The following is a 19,710-nucleotide window of genomic DNA, read 5'->3' as shown; positions in this document are numbered from 1 at the left end:
GGCGCCCCAACCTGACTAGAACCTGGGGTGCCAGCCCCGCAGGCGGAAGATTAGCCAAGTGATCGCGGCGCCGGCTGCAAAAGCAGGTTTTTTAAAACCTATTTTAAATTTCTTTCTTTTTATTTACTTGAAAGGCAAATACACAGCACATGCGTGTGCACATGCGCACACACACACAGAGGGAGAGAGACAGACAGAGACAGAATCTTCCATCTACTGGTTCAGTCCCCAGATGCCTACAGCAGTCAATGCTGGGCCAGGCTGAAGCCAGGAGAGATGAACTCGATCCAGGTATCCCATGTAGGTGGAAGGAACTGCCTCCCATGGTGTGAATTAGCAGGAAGCTGGACTGGAGATATATTTTTTTATTTTATATTTTTAAAATAGACGAGACATGTGCATAGTTAAAAAAAATTCAAACATCACAGATTAAATTGTGAGCACAGTTTAGACTCATTTTTCCTTGAGATCCTCGGTCTCATACTCTTCTTTGACAAAGGCGTCTCTCGTAATAGCATTTGTATAGCATTTAAAATAGTGTCTGAAATGCAGTATCTTTTACATAAGGAATAAATAAAAATTAAATACCCTCATGAAGATATTCTGTGCTTACACATTAACATACTGTCACTTTGTAAAAAAAATCAGATTTACTGAAGAGTGCAGCTCAGTGAGTTTTGAGGAATGCATGTATTTACTCATTAGCCACCACCATAATTTTAATATCCCTGTGGTCCCCTACGCTAATCACCTGGTATGTGTTTGCCTTTTCTAGAATGGCATATACATCAAACCATATGTATACGTTTTTCTTGTGTGATTTCTTATTCCTTGGCATAATGCTTTTGGGAGTCATCCATATCATTGCATTTATCATTAGCTTGTTCTTTTTCATTGTTGTATTCTTCACCAACATTTGGTTAGGCTTGAGTCTTTATAATACAGCAGTTAGAGCATTCATGGACAAATCCTGACATGCATGTATTTCTCTGTTATATCCTGTAACAAGTGCATGTTTTACTTCATAAAATGAAGCCATTTTCCAGAGAGGCTTGCCATTTTGTACTCCTGCCAGCAGTATTTGAATATTCTTGTTGTTCCACATCCTTTCTTGTTCTTAATATTGTCAGTCTTTTTTAAAAGATTTATTTACTCATCTGAAAGGTGCAGTGGCAGTGGGATGGGGGAGAGAGAGAGGGAAAGAGAGATCTTCCATCTGCTGGTTTACCCTTCAGATGTGCACAGTAGCCAGGACTGGACCAGACTAAAGTCAGGAGCCAGGAATTCCATCAAGTCTCCAACTTAGGTGGCAGGGCAATCATCTGCTGTTTCCCAGGTGCATTAGTGGGAAGCTAGATAGAAACCAAGGAGCCAGGACTGCAACTTGCCCTCTGATATGGGACATCTACATTTCAAACTGCAATTCAACCCCCTGTGCCACAGCGCCCTCCCTGGCATTGTCAAATTTGTGTTAAAGATTTATTTATTTGTTTGAAACTCAGAGTTGCAGAGAGAGAGGGAGAGACAGATACAGAGATCTTCCATCCACTGGTTCGTTCACTCACCAGATAGACTGCAACAGCCATGGGTGGGACAGGCCGAAGCCAGGAGCCAGGAGCTTCATTGGGGTCTCCCACATGGGTATCAGGGGCCCAAATATTTGGGCCATTTTCCGTTGCTTTTCCCAGGCCATTAGTATGGAGTTGTGTTGGAAGTGGAGCTTGGAAGTGGAACAACTAGGACACAAACCTACATCCATAGGGGATGCTGGCGGCAGTGGCTTGTCAGTTTTGGTAGTATGTGTATAATGCCATCTCATTAGATTTTAACTTACATTTATTTAATAACTGATAATGATGGGTGTTTTATCATGTGTTCTTCCTTGAAGTGTCTGCTCAAAATTTTTACCTTTTAAAAAAGTTGGATTGTTTACTTTCTTATTGTTCTAAGGATACTTATATATTTCATATAAAAGCCACTTATCAGATACATGTTTTACAGTATGTTCTTCCACTGTGTGGCTTGTCTTTATTTCCATAATAATGTCATTTGAAGAGCAAGTGTGGGCCTGCGCCGCGGCTCACTAGGCTAATCCTCCACCTTGTGGCGCCAGCACACCGGGTTCTAGTCCCGGTCGGGGCGCTGGATTCTGTCCTTGTTGCCCCTCTTCCAGGCCAGCTCTCTGCTGTGTCCAGGGAGTGCAGTGGAGGATGGCCCAAGTGCTTGGGCCCTGCACCCCATGGGAGACCAGGAGAAGCACCTGGCTCCTGCCTTCGCATCAGCGCGGTGCGTCGGCCACGGCGGCCATTGGAGGGTGAACCAACGGCAAAAGGAAGACCTTTCTCTCTGTCTCTCTCTCTCACTGTCCACTCTGCCTGTCAAAAAAAATTAAAAAAATAAAAAAGAGCAAATGTGTTTAATTTCAATGAGTCTATGAAGTTTTTCTTTTGTGATTCATACTTTTTGGATGCTATCTAAGGAAATGTTGTCTATGCCAAAGTGGCAACAATTTTCTCCTATGTTTTTTTCAAGAAATTTTTTAGTTTTTGGCTTTATATTTAGCCTGTGATCTGTTTTTGATTTAATATTTATTCACAAGAGCCAGGTTAAGGTTGAGATTCCTTTCCCTATCAATTTTTATTTTCCTTTCTCTGTTCTCTTTTCTTATATTTAACTGTCCATCTGTTCTAGAAATATCTGTTGAAAATTTAATGCTGTTTTCCATTGAATTTTCTTAATCTGTTTCTGAATTCTGTATTTTGTTACATTAATCTGTATTTCTGTCTTAGAACTATTCCAGCTTTGTAGCTTTATTGGTGAGGGTTGAAATCAGGTAAAGTGAGAATCCAATGTTCTACACTTGTTTGGGCTAGTCTAGGTCCTTTGTGTTCCCATACAATTATGAGAATCAATTTCTACACTCACTCTCTCTCTCTCTCACACACACACACACACACACACACATGCATACACATGCACATGCATTCTCAAAGCCAGTTGGGATTTTGATTGAGATTGTGTTGAATATTTAGATCGCTTTTATGTAAACTGGTTAATGTTAATGTTGAGGCATTCTGATTCATGAACAGAATCTTTCTTTCCACTTATTTAGAGTTTTAAAAATATATCCTAGCAGTGTTCTATACTTACATATGTGTATATATAGATAGAAATAACTTACACATTTTTATTATATTTATCCCTAAGTTTCAATATTTTTTGATATTATTGTTAGTGGAATTGGTTTTTAATGTCATTTTCCAGTTCTTGTTTGCTATTTTTTTAAATTTTTTATTTTTTGACAGGCAGAGTGGACAGTAAGAGAGAGAGAGACAAAGAGAAAGGTCTTCCTTTGCCGTTGGTTCACCCTCCAATGGCCGTCTCGGCCAGCGCGCTGTGGCCGGCGCACCGCGCTGATCCGATGGCAGGAGCCAGGTGCTTCTCCTGGTCTCCCATGGGGTGCAGGGCCCAAGCACTTGGGCCATCCTCCACTGCACTCCCTGGCCACAGCAGAGAGCTGGCCTGGAAGAGGGGCAACCGGGACAGAATACGGCGCCCTGACCAGGGCTAGAACCCGGTGTGCCGACGCTGCAAGGTGGAGGATTAGCTTAGTGAGCCCTGGTGCCGGCCTCTTGTTTGCTATTAAAATAAATACATTTGATCGTATATGTTGGCCTTGGGTCTCACAACCTTGGTAAACTACCTTATCAGTTAGAGTGCTTTTTTGTGTGTGTGTGTGTGTTTGTAGCTTTGTAATTTTCTGCATTGATGAGCATATCAACTGTAAGTAAGGAGTTTTATTTCTTCCCAATCTATATTCTTTTATTTACAATAACTAGGATATCTAGTACAACGTTAAATAGAATCAATAAGAGCAGACTTCCTTACCTTGTTCCCTTAGGAGGAAATCATTCAGTCTTTCACCGGGATGGTTTTAGGTATTTCATAGATGCCATTTATCACATTGATGATATTTCCTTGTATTCTTACTTTGGTAATAGATGTATTTTTAAAAACATTGATAAAATTTTGTCAAATACTTCTTTGTATTTGTTAAGATCATAAAATTTTTCTGTTTGTTGATGTGGTCAATTTCATTGATTTTTTTTAAATGAGATAATATATGGTATAACATTAAATTTAGCACTAATTTTTTTTAAATATTACATTTTGAAGTCATAAAGAGAAATATCTTCAGTCTGCTGTCTCACTCCCCAAATGTCCACAACAGAGTGTGCCAGCCACAAGCCAGGAGCTCGAATCCTGGTCTGAGTCTCCCACCTGGGTGGCAGGGATCCAAGTACTGGAGCCATCATCTCCTGCCTCTCAGCCTATACATAAGCAGGAAGCTGGAGTCTTGAGCAGAGCCAGGATGTAAACCCAGGCATTCCAGTATTGGGTGTGTGTGTGTGTGTGTGTGTGTGTCCGTGTCCCAAGCAACATCGTAACCACTGCACAAACTTGCACCCCAAAATTTAACATTTTAACCGTTTGTAAGTGTACTGTTAAATGGCATTAAATATACTAACAATATCATGCAACCTGCCACCATCTATTTCTAGAACTTTTTCATCATCCCAAACAGAGACTCAGTACCCAGATGGAATGGAAAACAGAGGGAAGTTGGATAATGGGTCCCAAAACATAGTTAAGTAGAAACAGTAAGTTAGTGTTCCACAGCACAGTGGGGCAACTGTGGTTCACAGTTGTAGTATAGTCTGTATAAAGAACTAGAAGAGAAAACAAACAGAAAAGAAAAGGAAATGAAGATGCTGCTTAACATATTTGATTAGTTTATGCTGTGCACATACGTTAACATACTGCAGTATACCTCATAACAACATACAAGTATTACATGCAAATGAAATTTTTTAACATTAAAAAATACTTAACAAAAAAGAATGATTAGGGAAAAATATTAGAACATAATCCCCATAGGTAAGGGGTGACTACTATATTTGTAAAAACTTAACATTCTTGTGTGTTGATTTTATTATATCTGGATTATTTTTTGTTAAAGATTTATTTTATTTGACGCAGTCTTATCTATGGTGTGATCTACATCCCAGACACCATGCTAGGCTCTAGCCCCCACTGCCATTGCTGGAAGTCAGATGACCACATGGCCCGACCACTTGGCCCAACCACCGGTGTCAGCCCCACCCCCATCCTAATGTTCCTACTTCCCTCCCCGCCCCCAGGCAGAGGTTCAAGAGGACCTGTTCAAGAGCACGCGGCTCTCTCTCTCTCTCTCTCTCTCTGTCTCCCTTGCTCAGTCTCTTTCTCTGTCCTGCAATCTCTCTTTCTGTCTCTTGATCTTACACTCTCCTTCTCCCTCTTTTCCTTCTTTGCCCCTTCCCTCTGGTCTGTCAGGTTTCCCCACCAATAAACTTTTTAAAAAGTTTTAAAAGTCTTTTTTTTTTTTTTATTTGAAAGAGTTACAAAGAGAGAGAGAAGGAGGGGGAGGTTTTCCATCTGCTGCTTCACTCCCCAGATGGCTACAATGGCCGGAGCTGAGCTGATCAGAAGCCAGGACCAGGAGCTTCTTTCAGATCTCCCACATGAGTGTAGGGGCCCAAGCACTTGGGCCATCCTCTGTTGCTTTCTGAGATGCATTGGTAAGGAGCTGGACTGTAAGTGGAGCAACTAGGACTCAAATGGCTGTATGGGATGCCAGCGCTGCAGGCTGGTGCTTTAGCCTGCTGTGCCACAAAGCTGGCCCCCATATCTGGATTTTTTAATTTGTTGATTTATCTCCTGATTATGGGCCATATTTCCCTAATTCTTTTCATGTCTTAAAATTTTTATTAAATGCTGGACATCGTAAATTTTATGTAAAGAAAGGAGTGTTGCAGCACAGTGGGTTAATCTACCACTTGGGATACCCATATCCCATATCCGAACTCCTGAGATGGAATACTGACTCTGCCTTCTGATCCAGCTTCCTGCCATTCCTCTGGCTAGGCATCAGGTAACGGCTCAAGTACTTGGATCCCTGCCACCCATGTGGGAAAATTGAATGGAATTCCAGATTCCTGGCATCAGCCTGGCTGAGTCTTGGCGGTTGGAGATATTTGGAGAGTGAACCAACAGATGAAAACCCCCACCCCCATTCTTTCAAATACATAAAAACTAATAATAGTTTTTAAAGAAAAATAAATAAAAAAAGAAACTGTGTACTGTTAAACAATTACTTACCCTCTTTCTGTCTTTAGCCACTGACAACCTGTATTCCACTTTCTGTCTTTATGATTTGCTTTCAGTACCTCATATAAGTAGAATCATGTATTGTTTACTTCATTTACTAATGTTTTCAAGTGTTGTAGAATGTATGAGAACTGCATTCTTTTTAAGGCTGAATAATATCTCATTGCATGTATATACCACATTTTGTTCATCCAGTTATCTGTTGATGGACACTTGGATTCTTTCTACCTTTGACTATTGTGAATAATGCTGTTTTGAACTTGATATCAGGTATCTGAATTCCTACTTTCAATTCTTTAGGGTTTATACCTAAGGGGATCATATGGTAATTTCTCTCTTTAGTTTTTTGAGGAGTTGAATGCTTTCTTCACTGGCTGCACTATTTTACATTCCTATTGGCAATGTACATATGTCTCAGTCACATGGTTGAAAACGCTTTTTTTTTTTTTCCTCCAAAGAAACCTTTTATTTAAGGAATGCAAATTTCATATGTACAACTTTAGGAATATAGTAATCTTTCCTATCATACCCACCCTCCCAATCCCACTTCCATCCCTTTTCCCCCTCCCTCTCCCATTCCCAGTCCCAAGATTTATTTTCAATAAACTTTATACACAGAAGACCAACTCTATACTAAGTAAAGATGTCAACAATTTGTGCGCACACACACAATATAAAAGCTGTTTGAGAACAAGTTTTACAGTTATTTCTCATAGTTCAACTCATTAAGGACAGAGATCCTGCATGGGGAGTAAGTGCACAGTGAATCCTGTTGTTAATTTAATAATTAACATTCTTATGTATGAAGTCAGTGATCACCCGAGACATTTGATAAGAGCTGCCAAGGCTATGGAAGCCTTTTGAGTCCACGGTCTCGGTCAGTGTTTAGACAAGGCCATAAGCAAAGTGGAAGTTCTCTCTTTCCACTGGGGTCTCACTCACCAAGATCCTTCGTGTAGAATTTTATTTCATTTCTTTTTTTTTTTTTTTTTTTTTTTGTACAATATCTTGGCTTTCCGTGCTTGAAATGCTCTCATGGGCTTTTCAGCCAGATCGGAATGCCTTAATAGCTGATTCTACTAGTCAGATTGCTATTTATAGTGATTGTCATTCTATGAGTCTGCTGTGTGGGCTGCTTCCCATGTTGGAACATTCTCTTCTTTTTAATTCTATGTATTGCCATTACCAGACACTTGGTCTTATTTATATGATCCCTTTAACACTAAATCCTATCTATATGATCAATTTAACACTTAATATGATCACTTTAACAGTTAAGATGGTCATTATTACCACCCAGCTTAATGGGATTTGGAGTCCCATGGCAAGATTTTAGCTGTACCTTTAGAAGTATGAAGAACTATATAGATCCTCCCTTTCTAATTTTCACTCTCATTTTTTACTAAGATCTATTTTCTAAGATCTATTTTTTATTTTTTACTCTTATTTTTTATATATACTCTCATTTTTTTACTGAGATCTATTTTATAAGATTTATTTTTATATACATATGATTATGTTAATTAACTCTGTGTTAAGAGTTCAACCAATGGTATTAAGAAGGAAGAGGAAAAAAAACCTGTTCCTCGACAGTCAAGACAAGAGCTATTCAATTCATTGCTTCTCAGACTGTCAATTTCACTTCTACAGATTGCCTTTTAGGTGCTCTGTTAGTTATCACAGATCAGGGAGAACATGTGGTATTTAACCTTTGGAACTGGCTTATTTCTTTCTTTCTTTTTCTTTTTTTTTTTTTTTCTTTTTTTTTTTTGGAACTGGCTTATTTCCCTAAGTATGATGTTTTCCATATTCATCCATTTTGTTGCAAATGACTGGATTTCTTTTATTTTTTTAAAGCTGTGTAGTATTCCATAGAGTACATGTCCCATACTTTCTTTTTTTTTTTTCTTTTTTTGACAGGCAGAGTTAGACAGTGAGAGAGAGAAAGAGACAGAGAGAAAGGTCTTCCTTCCGTTGGTTCAGCCCCAAAATGGCCACTATGGCCGGCGCACTGCGCTGATCTGAAGCAAGGAGCCAGGAGCTCCCTCCCGGTCTCCCATGCAGGTGCAGGGTCCAAGCACTTGGGCCATCTTCCACTGCCTTCCCGGGCCACAGCAGAGAGCTGGCCTGGAAGAGGAGCAGCTGGGACAGAATCCGGCGCCCCAACCGGGACTAGAACCCTGGGTGCCGGCGCCACAGGCGGAGGATTAGCCTAGTGAGCCTTGGTGCCAGCCTCATACTTTCTTTATCTAGTCTTCAGTTGACAGGCATTTAGGTTGATTCCATATCTTAGCTATTGTGAATTGAGCTGCAAAAACCATGGGGGCGGGGTGCAGATAGCATTTTTATTTGCTGATTTCATTTCCCTTGGGTAAATTCCCAGAAGTGGGATGGCTGGTTCTTATGGTAGGACTATATTCAGATTACTGAGGTATCTCCAAACTGTCTTCCATAGTCATTTTACCAGTTTAAATTCCCACCAAGAGTGGATTAGGGTACCCTTTTCCTCACATCCTCACCAGCATTTGTTGTTTGTTGATTTCTGTATGAAAGCCATTCCAGCTGTTGTGAGGTGAAATCTATTGTGGTTTTGATTTGCATTTCCTTGATGGCTAGTGATCCTGAGCATTTTTTTCCACATTTGTTAGCCATTGGAATTTCCTCTTTTGAAAAATGTCTGTTTATATATTTGTATATTTATATGTTTGTGTTTATTAGAGATGTTCTGTATTCTTTTACTGTCATGTCTTTGTGTGATTTTTTGGCCTCAGGCTAATACTGTCATCATATAATAAGTTTGCAAGGATCCCTCTTCAATTTTCTTAAAGAGTTTGGTCCTCGTTTGGTATAAGTTATTTATTGAAACCATTGAACTTAACATTTTCTTTGAGGGAACATTTTTAAGCTACAAATTTAGTTGTTAAAAATGAATGTAGGACTTCCCATGTTATCCAGTTTTGCTCAACTGAGCTTTGAGAGTGTGAGTTTTTCAAGGAATTTGTCTATTTCAAATTTCTCTATTTTAATGGCTGCAGGATCTGTTGTGATACTATCTCACTGCTGCTATTGGTAACTTTTTTTTCTGCTTAATGTAGCTAAGGGTTTATCATTTTTAAAGATTCTCTAAATGATTGTATAAATCTATTTTTATAACCCCCATTTTATTTTTTATAATTTTTTATTTATATAAGCTCTAAAAATTTTATGTAGTTCATATATATACATATTTAGGAGCATAATGATACTTCTCACCCCACCCTCCCTCCTACACTCCTTCCCTTCCTCCTCCTCCTCTTCTTATTCATTCTTTTAATTTTTACAGTCACATACTTTCAGTTTATTTTATAATCATACGCTTAACCCTCCAATAAGTAAACAATTCAGCAAAAAGTAAGAAGAAAAAAAAAAAACACTGTTCCTCAACAGTAGACAAGGGCTATAAACAGTAATCAAATCTCAAAATGTCTGTTTCGCTTATATCTATTACATTTTTTGTACTCTACTAATTACCACAGGTCAAGGAATACATACGACATTTGTCTTTTTGGGACTAGCTTATTTCACTAAGTATAATGGTTTCCAATTGCATCCCTTTTGTTGTAAAATACAAGATTTCATTCTTTTTTATGGCTGAGTAGTATTCCATAGAACCTGTACACCACAGTTTCTTTGTCTAGTCATTGGTTGATAAACATCTGGGTTGGTTTCATATCTTAGCTATTTTGAATTAGGGTTTATAAATTTTTAAAAGTCATTTCAGAGACTATGTTTTAGTCTTATTGGTTTTATTTTTCTTTTTATTTTACATGCAATTTTTATAGTTTCTGCTCTTTATTTTACCCTTCCTTCATTTGCTTTGCTTTTAATTTTGTAAGATGAAAGCTGTAATTGTGGATCTAAAAACATTGTTTTTTAAGCATTTATTGCTATGAACTTTTCATAAACCCTGGTTTAGCTCTGTCCCACAAATTTTGACAAGTTGGGTTTTGGTTTTCATTCAACTCAAAATACATTGTAATTTTTTTTTTTTATTTCTTGCAAGCCCTATGTGTAGTTATTTAGATGATTGTATTTAAACATACCATCTTACTAGTTGTTCCTATTTTTCCACTTAATTTTGCTCACTTTTTTCTCTTTGGCCTCTACTGTGGTCTTATATGTTACTTTTTAGTGTTTTTGTGGTCTCCTGATATGGCCATACATTTTATTTTTCCACATGTATTTTTAAACATCTGTTCACCCATCATTTTTGCCATTTTCAGTATCCTTCATTCATTTTGGTCTATCCATATTTTTCCTAATACCATATCTCTACTTGTAGGACTTTCTTTAGTATTACTTGTGTTAACAAGTCTGTGGGCAGTGAGTTCTCTCAGGTTCTGTTTACTCTAAGAGTTTGTTTAATTTCTCACAAATTATTGTTATGCATGGAGTGGGGGAGGGACACGGACCTCCCTGGCAGCTGCTTTCCTCATAGCAGCCGGGATTTTCCTTAGCTCCCGTCATTTCCTCCAGCTGTGGGTGTGTGTCTGCACTCTGTTTTGGGTGCACGCGAGGGCCTTGTTCATCCTTGGAGACAACATCACAGACTTCTCAAATCATGTCCTACAGAGACATTGTGTACTTCATGAGCTGGCCAGGGTGGCGGTTGTGCCTCAGCTTACTCATTCTGTTCTCCTTGGGATTTTATTTGAGGCTCGCAGTCGTGGGATAGTGCAGGACCATGGCTGTTGCTGCAACGTAAATTTCACCTTAAGTTGTTGTTGTTGTTGTTTTTTAATTTGACAGGTAGTTAGAGAGAGACAGAGAGAAAGGTCTTCCTTCTGTTGGTTCACTTCCCAAATGGCCGCTACAGGAGGCACTGCACTGATCGGAAGCTAGGAGCCAGGTGCTTCCCCCTGGTCTCCCATGCGGGTGCAGGGGCCCAAGCACTTGGGCCATCCTCCACTGCCCTCCCGGGCCACAACAAAGAGCTGGACTGGAAGAGGAGTAACCGGGACTAGAACCCGGTAACCATATGGAATTCCGGCGCCGCAGGTGGAGGATTAACCAAGTGAGGCTTGGCACCGGCCCCCTCACTTTAAATTTTGAAAATATTTCTTCTGAATATAGGATTCTGGGTTTCCTGTGGTTTGTTTCTTTGTTTCGTATTTTAAAGATCAGGCCTCATGTCTTCTGACTTGCATAGTTTTTGGTATGAAGACTACTGTAATTCTGAATGGCTTTTTCTTCCTTTCCTCTCACAGCCTTCAGAATATTCCTTTCTTTATTCTTCAGTAATTTGGTTCTGATGAGTCTTGAGTTTTTTACTTGTTTCTGTCTTCTTTTCCTTCCTCACTTTGGCCTCTTCCCCACCCCCTCTATTCTTGTCTTTCTGTTTTGCTTTTTCTTTCTCCTCAGTGTGTGTGTGTGTGTGTGTGTGTGTGTGTGTGTGTTTTCCTGTTTATCTGGCTTGGAGTTTTCTAAGCATGTTGCATCTGGAATTTCTTGCCATTCAGTTATTTTACAAATTTTCTAACACTTCTAATTTCATTGTTTCTCTCTCTTCCCCTTCAGAGTTTCCAGTTGTATACTCATTACACATTGGTTTGTCTTATAGCTCAAGAATTTCCCGTTCCACTCTTTTTTACTTTGCGTCTCAGTTTGAATAGTTTTTATTGATTTATCCTCAAGATTGCTGATTATTTCTTCACCTGTGTCCAGTCTATTAATAAAGACATCAGTCTTAATTTTCATCTCTTATTTTTTTTCCCTTATAGTTTCTTTTCCTGATCTCCTTATTGGAACTCTTTATCCTCCTCTTCTAATGTGGATTGATGCAGAAATACTGTTTTTTTCTTCACCATATCCTGAAAATTCCTTTTGCATATCCTTTGTGGAGTTAGCTATTTTCTGGACAGTCTCCCTCATTCTTATTTTAACCCCCTTGTTTTGATGTAGTCTTTACTTCAGACTCTTCCTGGTGAAAGGTACATGGGATGTAAATTGTTGTTGTTGAGATACTATAGGTCTGACATATCTTTACATTTTCTACATACTTAATAGGTTTTTTTCTGAGATGTAACACTAAAGTGGAAATAAGTTTGCCACAGAGTTTTGAAGTCATTGCACCATTGCCTTGTACCTCCCAACATTGCTGTGGAAACTCCAAGGACTTCTGATTCTTCAGTCTAAATATGAAACTTGTGTCTTTCTCTCCTCCCCTTATGCTTTTATAACTCTTTTAATAGAAGTTCTTAAATTTTGTAGATAACTGCTGTGATGTGTATATTTTATAAATTATGTTGGACATTGGAAATTTTTTAAAAAATATTTTGTTTGAAAGGCAGAGTTAGAGGGAGATATTCAGAGAGAGAGAACAAGAGAAAGAGATCTTTCTTCTGCTGATTCACCCCACAAATGCCTGCCAACAGCCAGGGTTTGCCCAGTCTGAACCCAGGAGTCTATAACTCCATCTGGGTCTCCCATATAGGTGTTAGGGGACCAAGCACTTGGGCTATCTTCTGTTTTCCCAGGCACATTAGCAGGGAACTCAATCAGAAATAGAGCAACTGGGATTCAGACTGGTGCTCTTATGGCATGCCAGCATTGCAGGTGGAGGCTTAACCTGCTGCACCACACTGGAAGCCCCAGAAATTGGAATTTGAATCCAGAAATTTAATTCTTAGGTTCTTCCATGGACAGTTTCTTTTCTCTCAGAGTACTATTTTTTATCCTGGGATACCTTTCAGTCTTATAGATAGTCTTATGATTTCTTTTTTCCTTTGTCTTGTTTTCTAGGAGATTTCTTTAGCTTTATCCTCCAGTCACTCTTCAAAAGTTTTGCTTCACCTATTGAACTCTTCCTCATTCTTAGACTATTCCTTTTTATAGCCCTCTACTCTTGTTTAATGGATATAGGCACATTACCAGGGAGCTGAACCAGAAGTGGAGCAGCAAGTACTCAAACTAGCGCCCATACAGGATGCCGGTGCTGCATGCAGAAGCCTAATCTACTAAGCCACTGCACCAGCCCTAGCCCTTTGAATCTTGAATGTGGAAGCAAACAAAGCAGATTGGTTGACCTATGATTAGGGACTTGCAAGTTGGATCTCTAGAAGGCCGAACAGGTAGATAGTTGATAGCTGGAAGGAGAATGATACGGAATTCAGTGAGGCAGATAAGAAAGTAAACTGTAAATAGTGTGATAGGCTGGGAAAAATCAGAGATCAAAGGATGGAAGTTCAAGGAAAGAATGTTTATAGAAATAAAGGAGGGGACAGCACTGTGGCATAGCAGGTAAAGCCACTGCCTGTAGTGCCAGCATCCCATATAGGTGCTGTTTCGAGTCCCAGCTGCTCTACTTCCAATCCAGCTCTCTGCTGTGGCCTGGGAAAGCAGTGGAAGATGGCCCAAATCCTTGGGCCCATGCACCTGCATGGGAGACCCAGAAGAAGCTCCTGGCTCCGGCTTCGGATTGTTCCGGCTCTCACCGTTGAGGCCATCTGGGGAATGAAGCAGCAGATGGAAGACCTCTCTCTCTCTCCCTCTTCTTCTCTGTTTAACTCTGACTTTCAAATAAATAAATAAATCTTTTTTTAAAAAAGAAATAAAGGAAGTGATCAAGGTGTGAAATCCAGCTGTTCTTTGTGCTTTCCAGGAGACGCTTTCTTGTTAATAATTGCATTGCTCTTGTCCCTGGTGCTCCCCCTCATTAATATCTCCAGTGACATTTTTTCCCCCAAAGGAATCTTCTATTTAATGAGTGCAAATTTCATAAGTACAACTTAGGAATATAGTGATTCTTCCTGCCATACCTGCCCTCCCGCACTTTCATCCCCCCCCCCATACCCTAGTTCCATTCTCAATTAAGATTCATATTCAGGGGCTGGCGCCATGGCTCACTTGGTTAATCCTTTGCCTGTGGTGCCAGCATCCCATATGGGTGCCGGGTTCTGGTCCCGGTTGCTCCCCTTCCAGTCTAGCTCTCTGCTATGGCCCGGGAGGGTAGTGGAGGATGGCCCAGGTGCTTGGGTCGCTGCACCTGCATGGGAGACCGGGATGAAGCACCTGGCTTCATCTGGCTCCTGGCTTTGGATCGGCGCAGCTCCAGCCTTGGCGGCCATTTCGGGTGTGAACCGACGGAGGGAGGACCTTTGTCTCTGTCTCTCTCTCTCACTGTCTAGAACTCTACCTGTCAAAAAAAAAAAAAAAGATTCATATTCAATTAATTTTATACACAGAGGGCCAACTATATACTAAGTAAAGATTTCAACAATTTTTACACACACACACACAAACTGTGGCGCTTTTTTCTTTGGACCATGTGTAGATTAGTGGAGTGTCTGCTTTCAGTGAATGCCTGCTCCAGGGTGAAGGGTGTGTCTGAGGTAACACACCCAGTTTTGACATGGTAAATCTTTTTTTATTTTTTATCTTTTTTCAATCAGAGGGGAGGTTTGTTCTTTTCTGTTGGTGTAGATTCATCTTTGCTCCTCTCCTCAAAGGAGACCAGTGCCTGGGCACTAGCCCCAGCGGGTATATTATTCGTCCTCTCTGCCACAAGGACCTCACAGAGGATCTGTGCGGTTCCAGTATAAGCTCAGCTTCCCCGGCAATGTCCCTTGCCAGATAACCAGACCATGTGGAGCCTCCCGCAGGGACTGCCCCAAGTCCCAGCCAGATCCTGTGTCCTGCCACACAGCCTCAGTGTTTTCACAGTCCCGGCACACAAGCCTCCCACAGTCATGAGCACCCAGCCCCTTGTCTGTTCTCCCCACCAGACTCAGGAATCTCTACTTGACTGGGTTCTGGGCACAAACAAGAACTGCTGCAGCTGTTACATATGTCCAAAGTGGCGCCTATTCTCTATCAGCTTGTTACAGGATGCTGTTGCAGGGTGATAGGGGAGAGACTGGTGCTCTTATGGCATGCCAGCATTGCAGGTGGAGGCTTAACCTGCTGCACCACACTGGAAGCCCCAGAAATTGGAATTTGAATCCAGAAATTCAATTCTTAGGTTCTTCCATTGACAGTTTCTTTCCTCTCAGAGTACTATTTTTTATCCTGGGATACCTTTTAGTCTTATAGTCTTAGATTTCTTTTCTTTTCTTCTCTCTTTTTTTTTTCTCCTCTAGCTTGGCAGGTACTCTCTCCCCCACTTCCAAGCTGGGTTCCCTCTAGGTTCTTCCTGCTGCTTTTTTGCCAGTGGTTTGGGCTGTTGCATTCTGATCTCACCTAACTCTCCAACGATGGTGTGGAGACTCTGGGCTGTTGGGGTCCTGAGTTGTGCATGTCCTTGCTCTTCACGTAGATACACTGTGTCCCGCCAATTTGCATAGTTTCCTCTGCTGCTATCTCCCTCACTCTTTCCGCTTTTTAAAAACTATCTTTTCCTAGACTAGAGCAGTAAGCTCTCGCCCTAATCTGCCATCTTAATCCAAGCCCTCCAGTGACCTTTAAAAGAGTGAGCGCAGCAATTATGATGCCTTTTGGCTGGGGCCAGGGGGAGGGGGACTAATCTGCCAACTGTGACACCTGCATCCCATATGGGCACTAGTTCAAAACCCAGCTGCTCCACCTCCATCCAGCTGCTGCTAATGCACCTGGGAAAGCAGTAGAGGATGGCCCAAGTGCTTGGGCTCCTGAACCCATGTGGGAGACCCGGAAGAAACTCTAGGCTTCTGGCTGTCACAGCTGCAGTCATTGCAGCCATTTGGGGATGGAAGCTCTCTATTTCTCTCTCTTTCTCTCTCTCTCTCTCTCTCACTCTCTCGTCTCTCCCTCTCTGTATGTAACTCCTCCTTTCAAATAAATAAAAAATATATCTTAGAAAAAATAAAAGGATGCCTCTTGGGACACCACATCTCATCCGTAGTGACTGGGTTGAGTCCTGGCTCTACTTCTGAAGCTGTCTTCCTGCTGCCGCACACCATGTGGAACAGCAGATGATGGCTGAAGTAGCTGGGGCCCTGCAGCCCACACAGGATGCCTGGATTGAGTTCTGCACACCTGTCTTTGAAGACTGCAGCCTGGCTGCTGCGGGCATTTACTTGAGTGAACCTATGGATGGAACATATTTTTCTGTCTGTCTCTTTTCTCTGCCTTTCAAGTAAATGAAAAATAAGTTTAACAAAATGAAAGAATGAGAAATTTTGATGTTGGGCTAGCTATCAGGTGAAAATTGTATGTTGTTTGTTGACTGAAATTCAGTTATTAAGGTAACAAAAGAGAGGTAAGGGACAGAAGAAACTAGCACAGCTGAATAGAAGATATTTTATTAATTCCATTCATTAACATTGAAAATCCACTGGAGTCCTGTGTGAATGTATAACTGCTCCAGAGTTCCTGAAACATATATCCTTCTCTAAGGACCTAAACAGTTTTCAGCGATTTATTGAGTATAAACTGTGTTTTGGAGCTATAAATAAAATTAAGGGTAAGGAAGAAATGACCAAAAAAAAAAAAATGGAATATGTTATGTTTCTTTCTGTTCACCAGATTTTCACATTAAGGATTCAGTTGCATCCCTCATTTTCTCTTTACAATAGTCCTCTCCATCCTGGCCATCTGTACTTTTTGATCATTCATTTCCTTCCTTTCTTCCCTCCTTCCTCTCTCCCTTCCTCCCTCCCTCCCAAACCCAGTTCTTCAGTTGAATGTTTTTCTTTTCTTTCTTAGATGCACAGTTTATACTCAATTCATAACTCTTCTATTTATTCTTTTCTTCAGCTTCTTTCTTTCCTAGTAGTGAAGTTAATACAAAGGTGATGTGGTTATGGTTTTTTCCATTAGTAAGACCTGGGTTGTTGTCCTGGCACCTTTGCATTTTAACTGTGTGACCTTAGATTGATTATCAAGCTTCTCTAACTCTAGTTTGTGTCTCTGTAAAATTGAATGTTAATACTTTGTATCTTACCTACTATTTGTGAGGATAAAAATAAGGAGATCTATAACCATGTAGAACACTAGTACGTTACAACCACACTTCAAGTCTTAGCAGCTATTAGCTCCTGCTACCATTTGTCTGTTTCATGACACAGCATTCTCTGTCTTGTGAATGATGCCTGTGTTGGCATTTTCTAGCCAGAGGTTATAACAGTGATCTCTCAGGTGGCAAATGTGGAGGAAGGTAGGAATGTGTTTTAAAGAGGTACTAAAGGAAGAAAAAAAGATGCTTCTTGGTTCATAGGAAACTGCTGGGGTTTTGTTTTGTTTTGTTTTGTTTTTTGACAGGCAGAGTTAGAGAGAGAGAGAGAGAGAGAGAGAGAGAGAGAGAGAGAAAGGTCTTCCTTCCATTGGTCACTCCGCAAATGGCCGCTACAGCCGGTGCGCCGCGCTGATCCGAAGCCAGGAGCCAGGTGCTTCCTCCTGGTCTCCCATGCGGGTGCAGGGCCCAAGCACTTGGGCTATCTTCCACTGCCTTCCTGGGCCACAGCAGAGAGCTGGACTGGAAGAGGAGCAACCAGAACAGAATCCGGCGCCCCAATCAGGACTACAACCCAGGGTGCCGGCGCCGCAGGCGGAGGATTAGCCAAGTGAGCCGCGGCGCCGGCTAGGATTCTTTATTTTCTTTGCTACTATATCTTTCCTTGAGTCACTCTGCGATACGTAATGAAAATGAATAGGATAGAATTCAGTAAGAATACTTTTTTTTTTTTTAACTGAGCATTAGGAGACCTCTTGAGAGAATTGTATTTTGTGTTTGTATTTGGAATTAATTTATCCATGTGACCTTTGGCATCTGATAACAAAATGCTGATACAAAGTAATAAGCTTTTTTTCCCCTGGGTTACTTTGTATCCGTAATACTAGCTCTACAGAAAGAAAACATAGCCAATTAAAGTCACTTATTAATTTGATTAGAATACTTACTACCTCAAACTGTCAGAAAGTATCTTATACAAAAACAGAGATCATCTGGCAAAAGTCACAGTGCTACTTAAATGTTTTACTTAAAGTTGAGACTTCATTTTCAATTTTTTGTGTATGTTATTAGCAGTATTCATGTTTGGTGGTGCTTATCATAGGACTGTTCTGGAATGGACATAATAGCATTTCTGTTGATAATCTGACACTCTGGTACTTGTGATGATGATGATGATTTACTCTTTGAATAAGCATTATTTTTAATCACATACGTGGAGCCCATTTTTCATAATATAAATTTTCTATATTATAAATATATTACATGTATGTAACATATTATTAATATTACAGACATGCGTATGTGCAGACACATACACACACACTGAATATCAGGCTTTCTTGATGCCTAAAATTGTAAGCAGAAGGAGATTTAGAAATAGACTCAAATGTAGAAAAGGATAGAAGACATTGTACTGTTCACTCTCAGAGCCATTGTCCCAGGGTCAGAGACAGAGAGAATGTGAAGAACATGTACATGATACATCCTTCCTTAGCTTGGTTGAAGACTCAAGTAGATGTGTCTTTTTTTTTTTTTTCCTTTTGAATAAGCCTGTTTCTCTGGATTTAAATAATTTTTATTTAATCTCTCAGACAGGGGAAAACAAAGGATGGAGTGGTCCAAAGGCTGGGTTTCCTGAACCAGCAAACAATAGTAAGTTTTCATTTTTATGTTATCTGTACTTGGTGTTCATCAGTGGCTCAATGACCAAGTATCACTGGGTATTGGTGTGTTAAATGTTGGGAAGAGTACAGGGGAGTTGTGGTGTTTGCTTTTCTGAAACTGACAGAATAACTAGAAAACTATAATACACACACTCATATCCTTAATGTGGCTAAGTCCTTGCAGAGTACCATTTAACACACAGGTGATGATATTCTTTTTTTTAAGTTGTCATTTTTTTTGACAGGCAGATTTAGACAGTGAGAGAGAGAGAGAGAGAGAGAGGTCTTCCTTTCCATTGGTTTACCCCCAAATGGCCACTATGGCCAGCGCGCTGCGGCCGGCGCGCTGCACCGATCCGAAGCCAGGAGCCAGGTGCCTCCTCCTGGTCTCCCATGTGGGTGCAGGGCCCAAGAACCTGGGCCATCCTCCACTGCCTTCCCATATTGTTCTAATATAGAGATTATTTTGAAGTAGCACTTATCTATAAACTGATGATGCTGTCAGATCAATTGTTTTCAGTTCTAATTTATGTACCTGGGCATTTATATAATTATAGATAAAAGTTTTTATTCTATTATTTCACTTAACATTGCCATGAGCATTCTCCACATTTTTCTGTCACTAGAATTTTTAATATTTCATAAAGTCAGTGAAAAACTTGGTCAATCATGTCCCACTTTCTAATACTGTCAGATTGCCTCTCTTTTCAAATGTATATGATCGAGGTACTTTGCATTGGAGGTATAGACATTTTTCTTTAATATCTTACCCACCTTCTGTTGAAAGTCTGTGTTTTCACTGATTTGACCATTTTACTGTAAACCAATGAATCAAAATGTTCAGCCAGTGAAAATACTCAGGCTGCTCAATTCTAACACTGTCTCTCTTCCTCTTACAAATTCTGTATACTGAAAAAACTTAAATCTACAAAT

The 19,710-nt window shown here is 40.3% G+C and overlaps 1 protein-coding gene across 50 annotated transcripts in view; it reads left to right on the top strand.

Annotated features, from left to right (window-relative positions):
* The window catches only part of STAU2 (staufen double-stranded RNA binding protein 2), a 368,761-nt gene that overhangs the window by 173,880 nt on the left and 175,171 nt on the right, over window positions 1-19,710 (top strand). For 49 of the 50 annotated variants that reach the window (XM_070075214.2, XM_070075206.2, XM_070075198.2 and 46 more), the window contains one exon: window positions 18,706-18,766. The exons of the other annotated variant lie outside the window; for it this stretch is intronic. In XM_070075214.2, the coding sequence (XP_069931315.1) occupies window positions 18,706-18,766 (61 nt within the window). The remainder of the gene's footprint in view (window positions 1-18,705; window positions 18,767-19,710) is intronic. 50 annotated transcript variants of the gene reach the window in all.

This window comes from Oryctolagus cuniculus, chromosome 6, assembly GCF_051225735.1.
Source record: "Oryctolagus cuniculus isolate XC-2025 breed Fujian yellow rabbit chromosome 6, ASM5122573v1, whole genome shotgun sequence".
In the NCBI taxonomy this organism is placed as follows: Eukaryota; Metazoa; Chordata; class Mammalia; order Lagomorpha; family Leporidae; genus Oryctolagus; species Oryctolagus cuniculus.
Note: the sequence above shows the minus strand (reverse complement) of the source record. Positions and strands in the feature narration are given on the sequence as shown.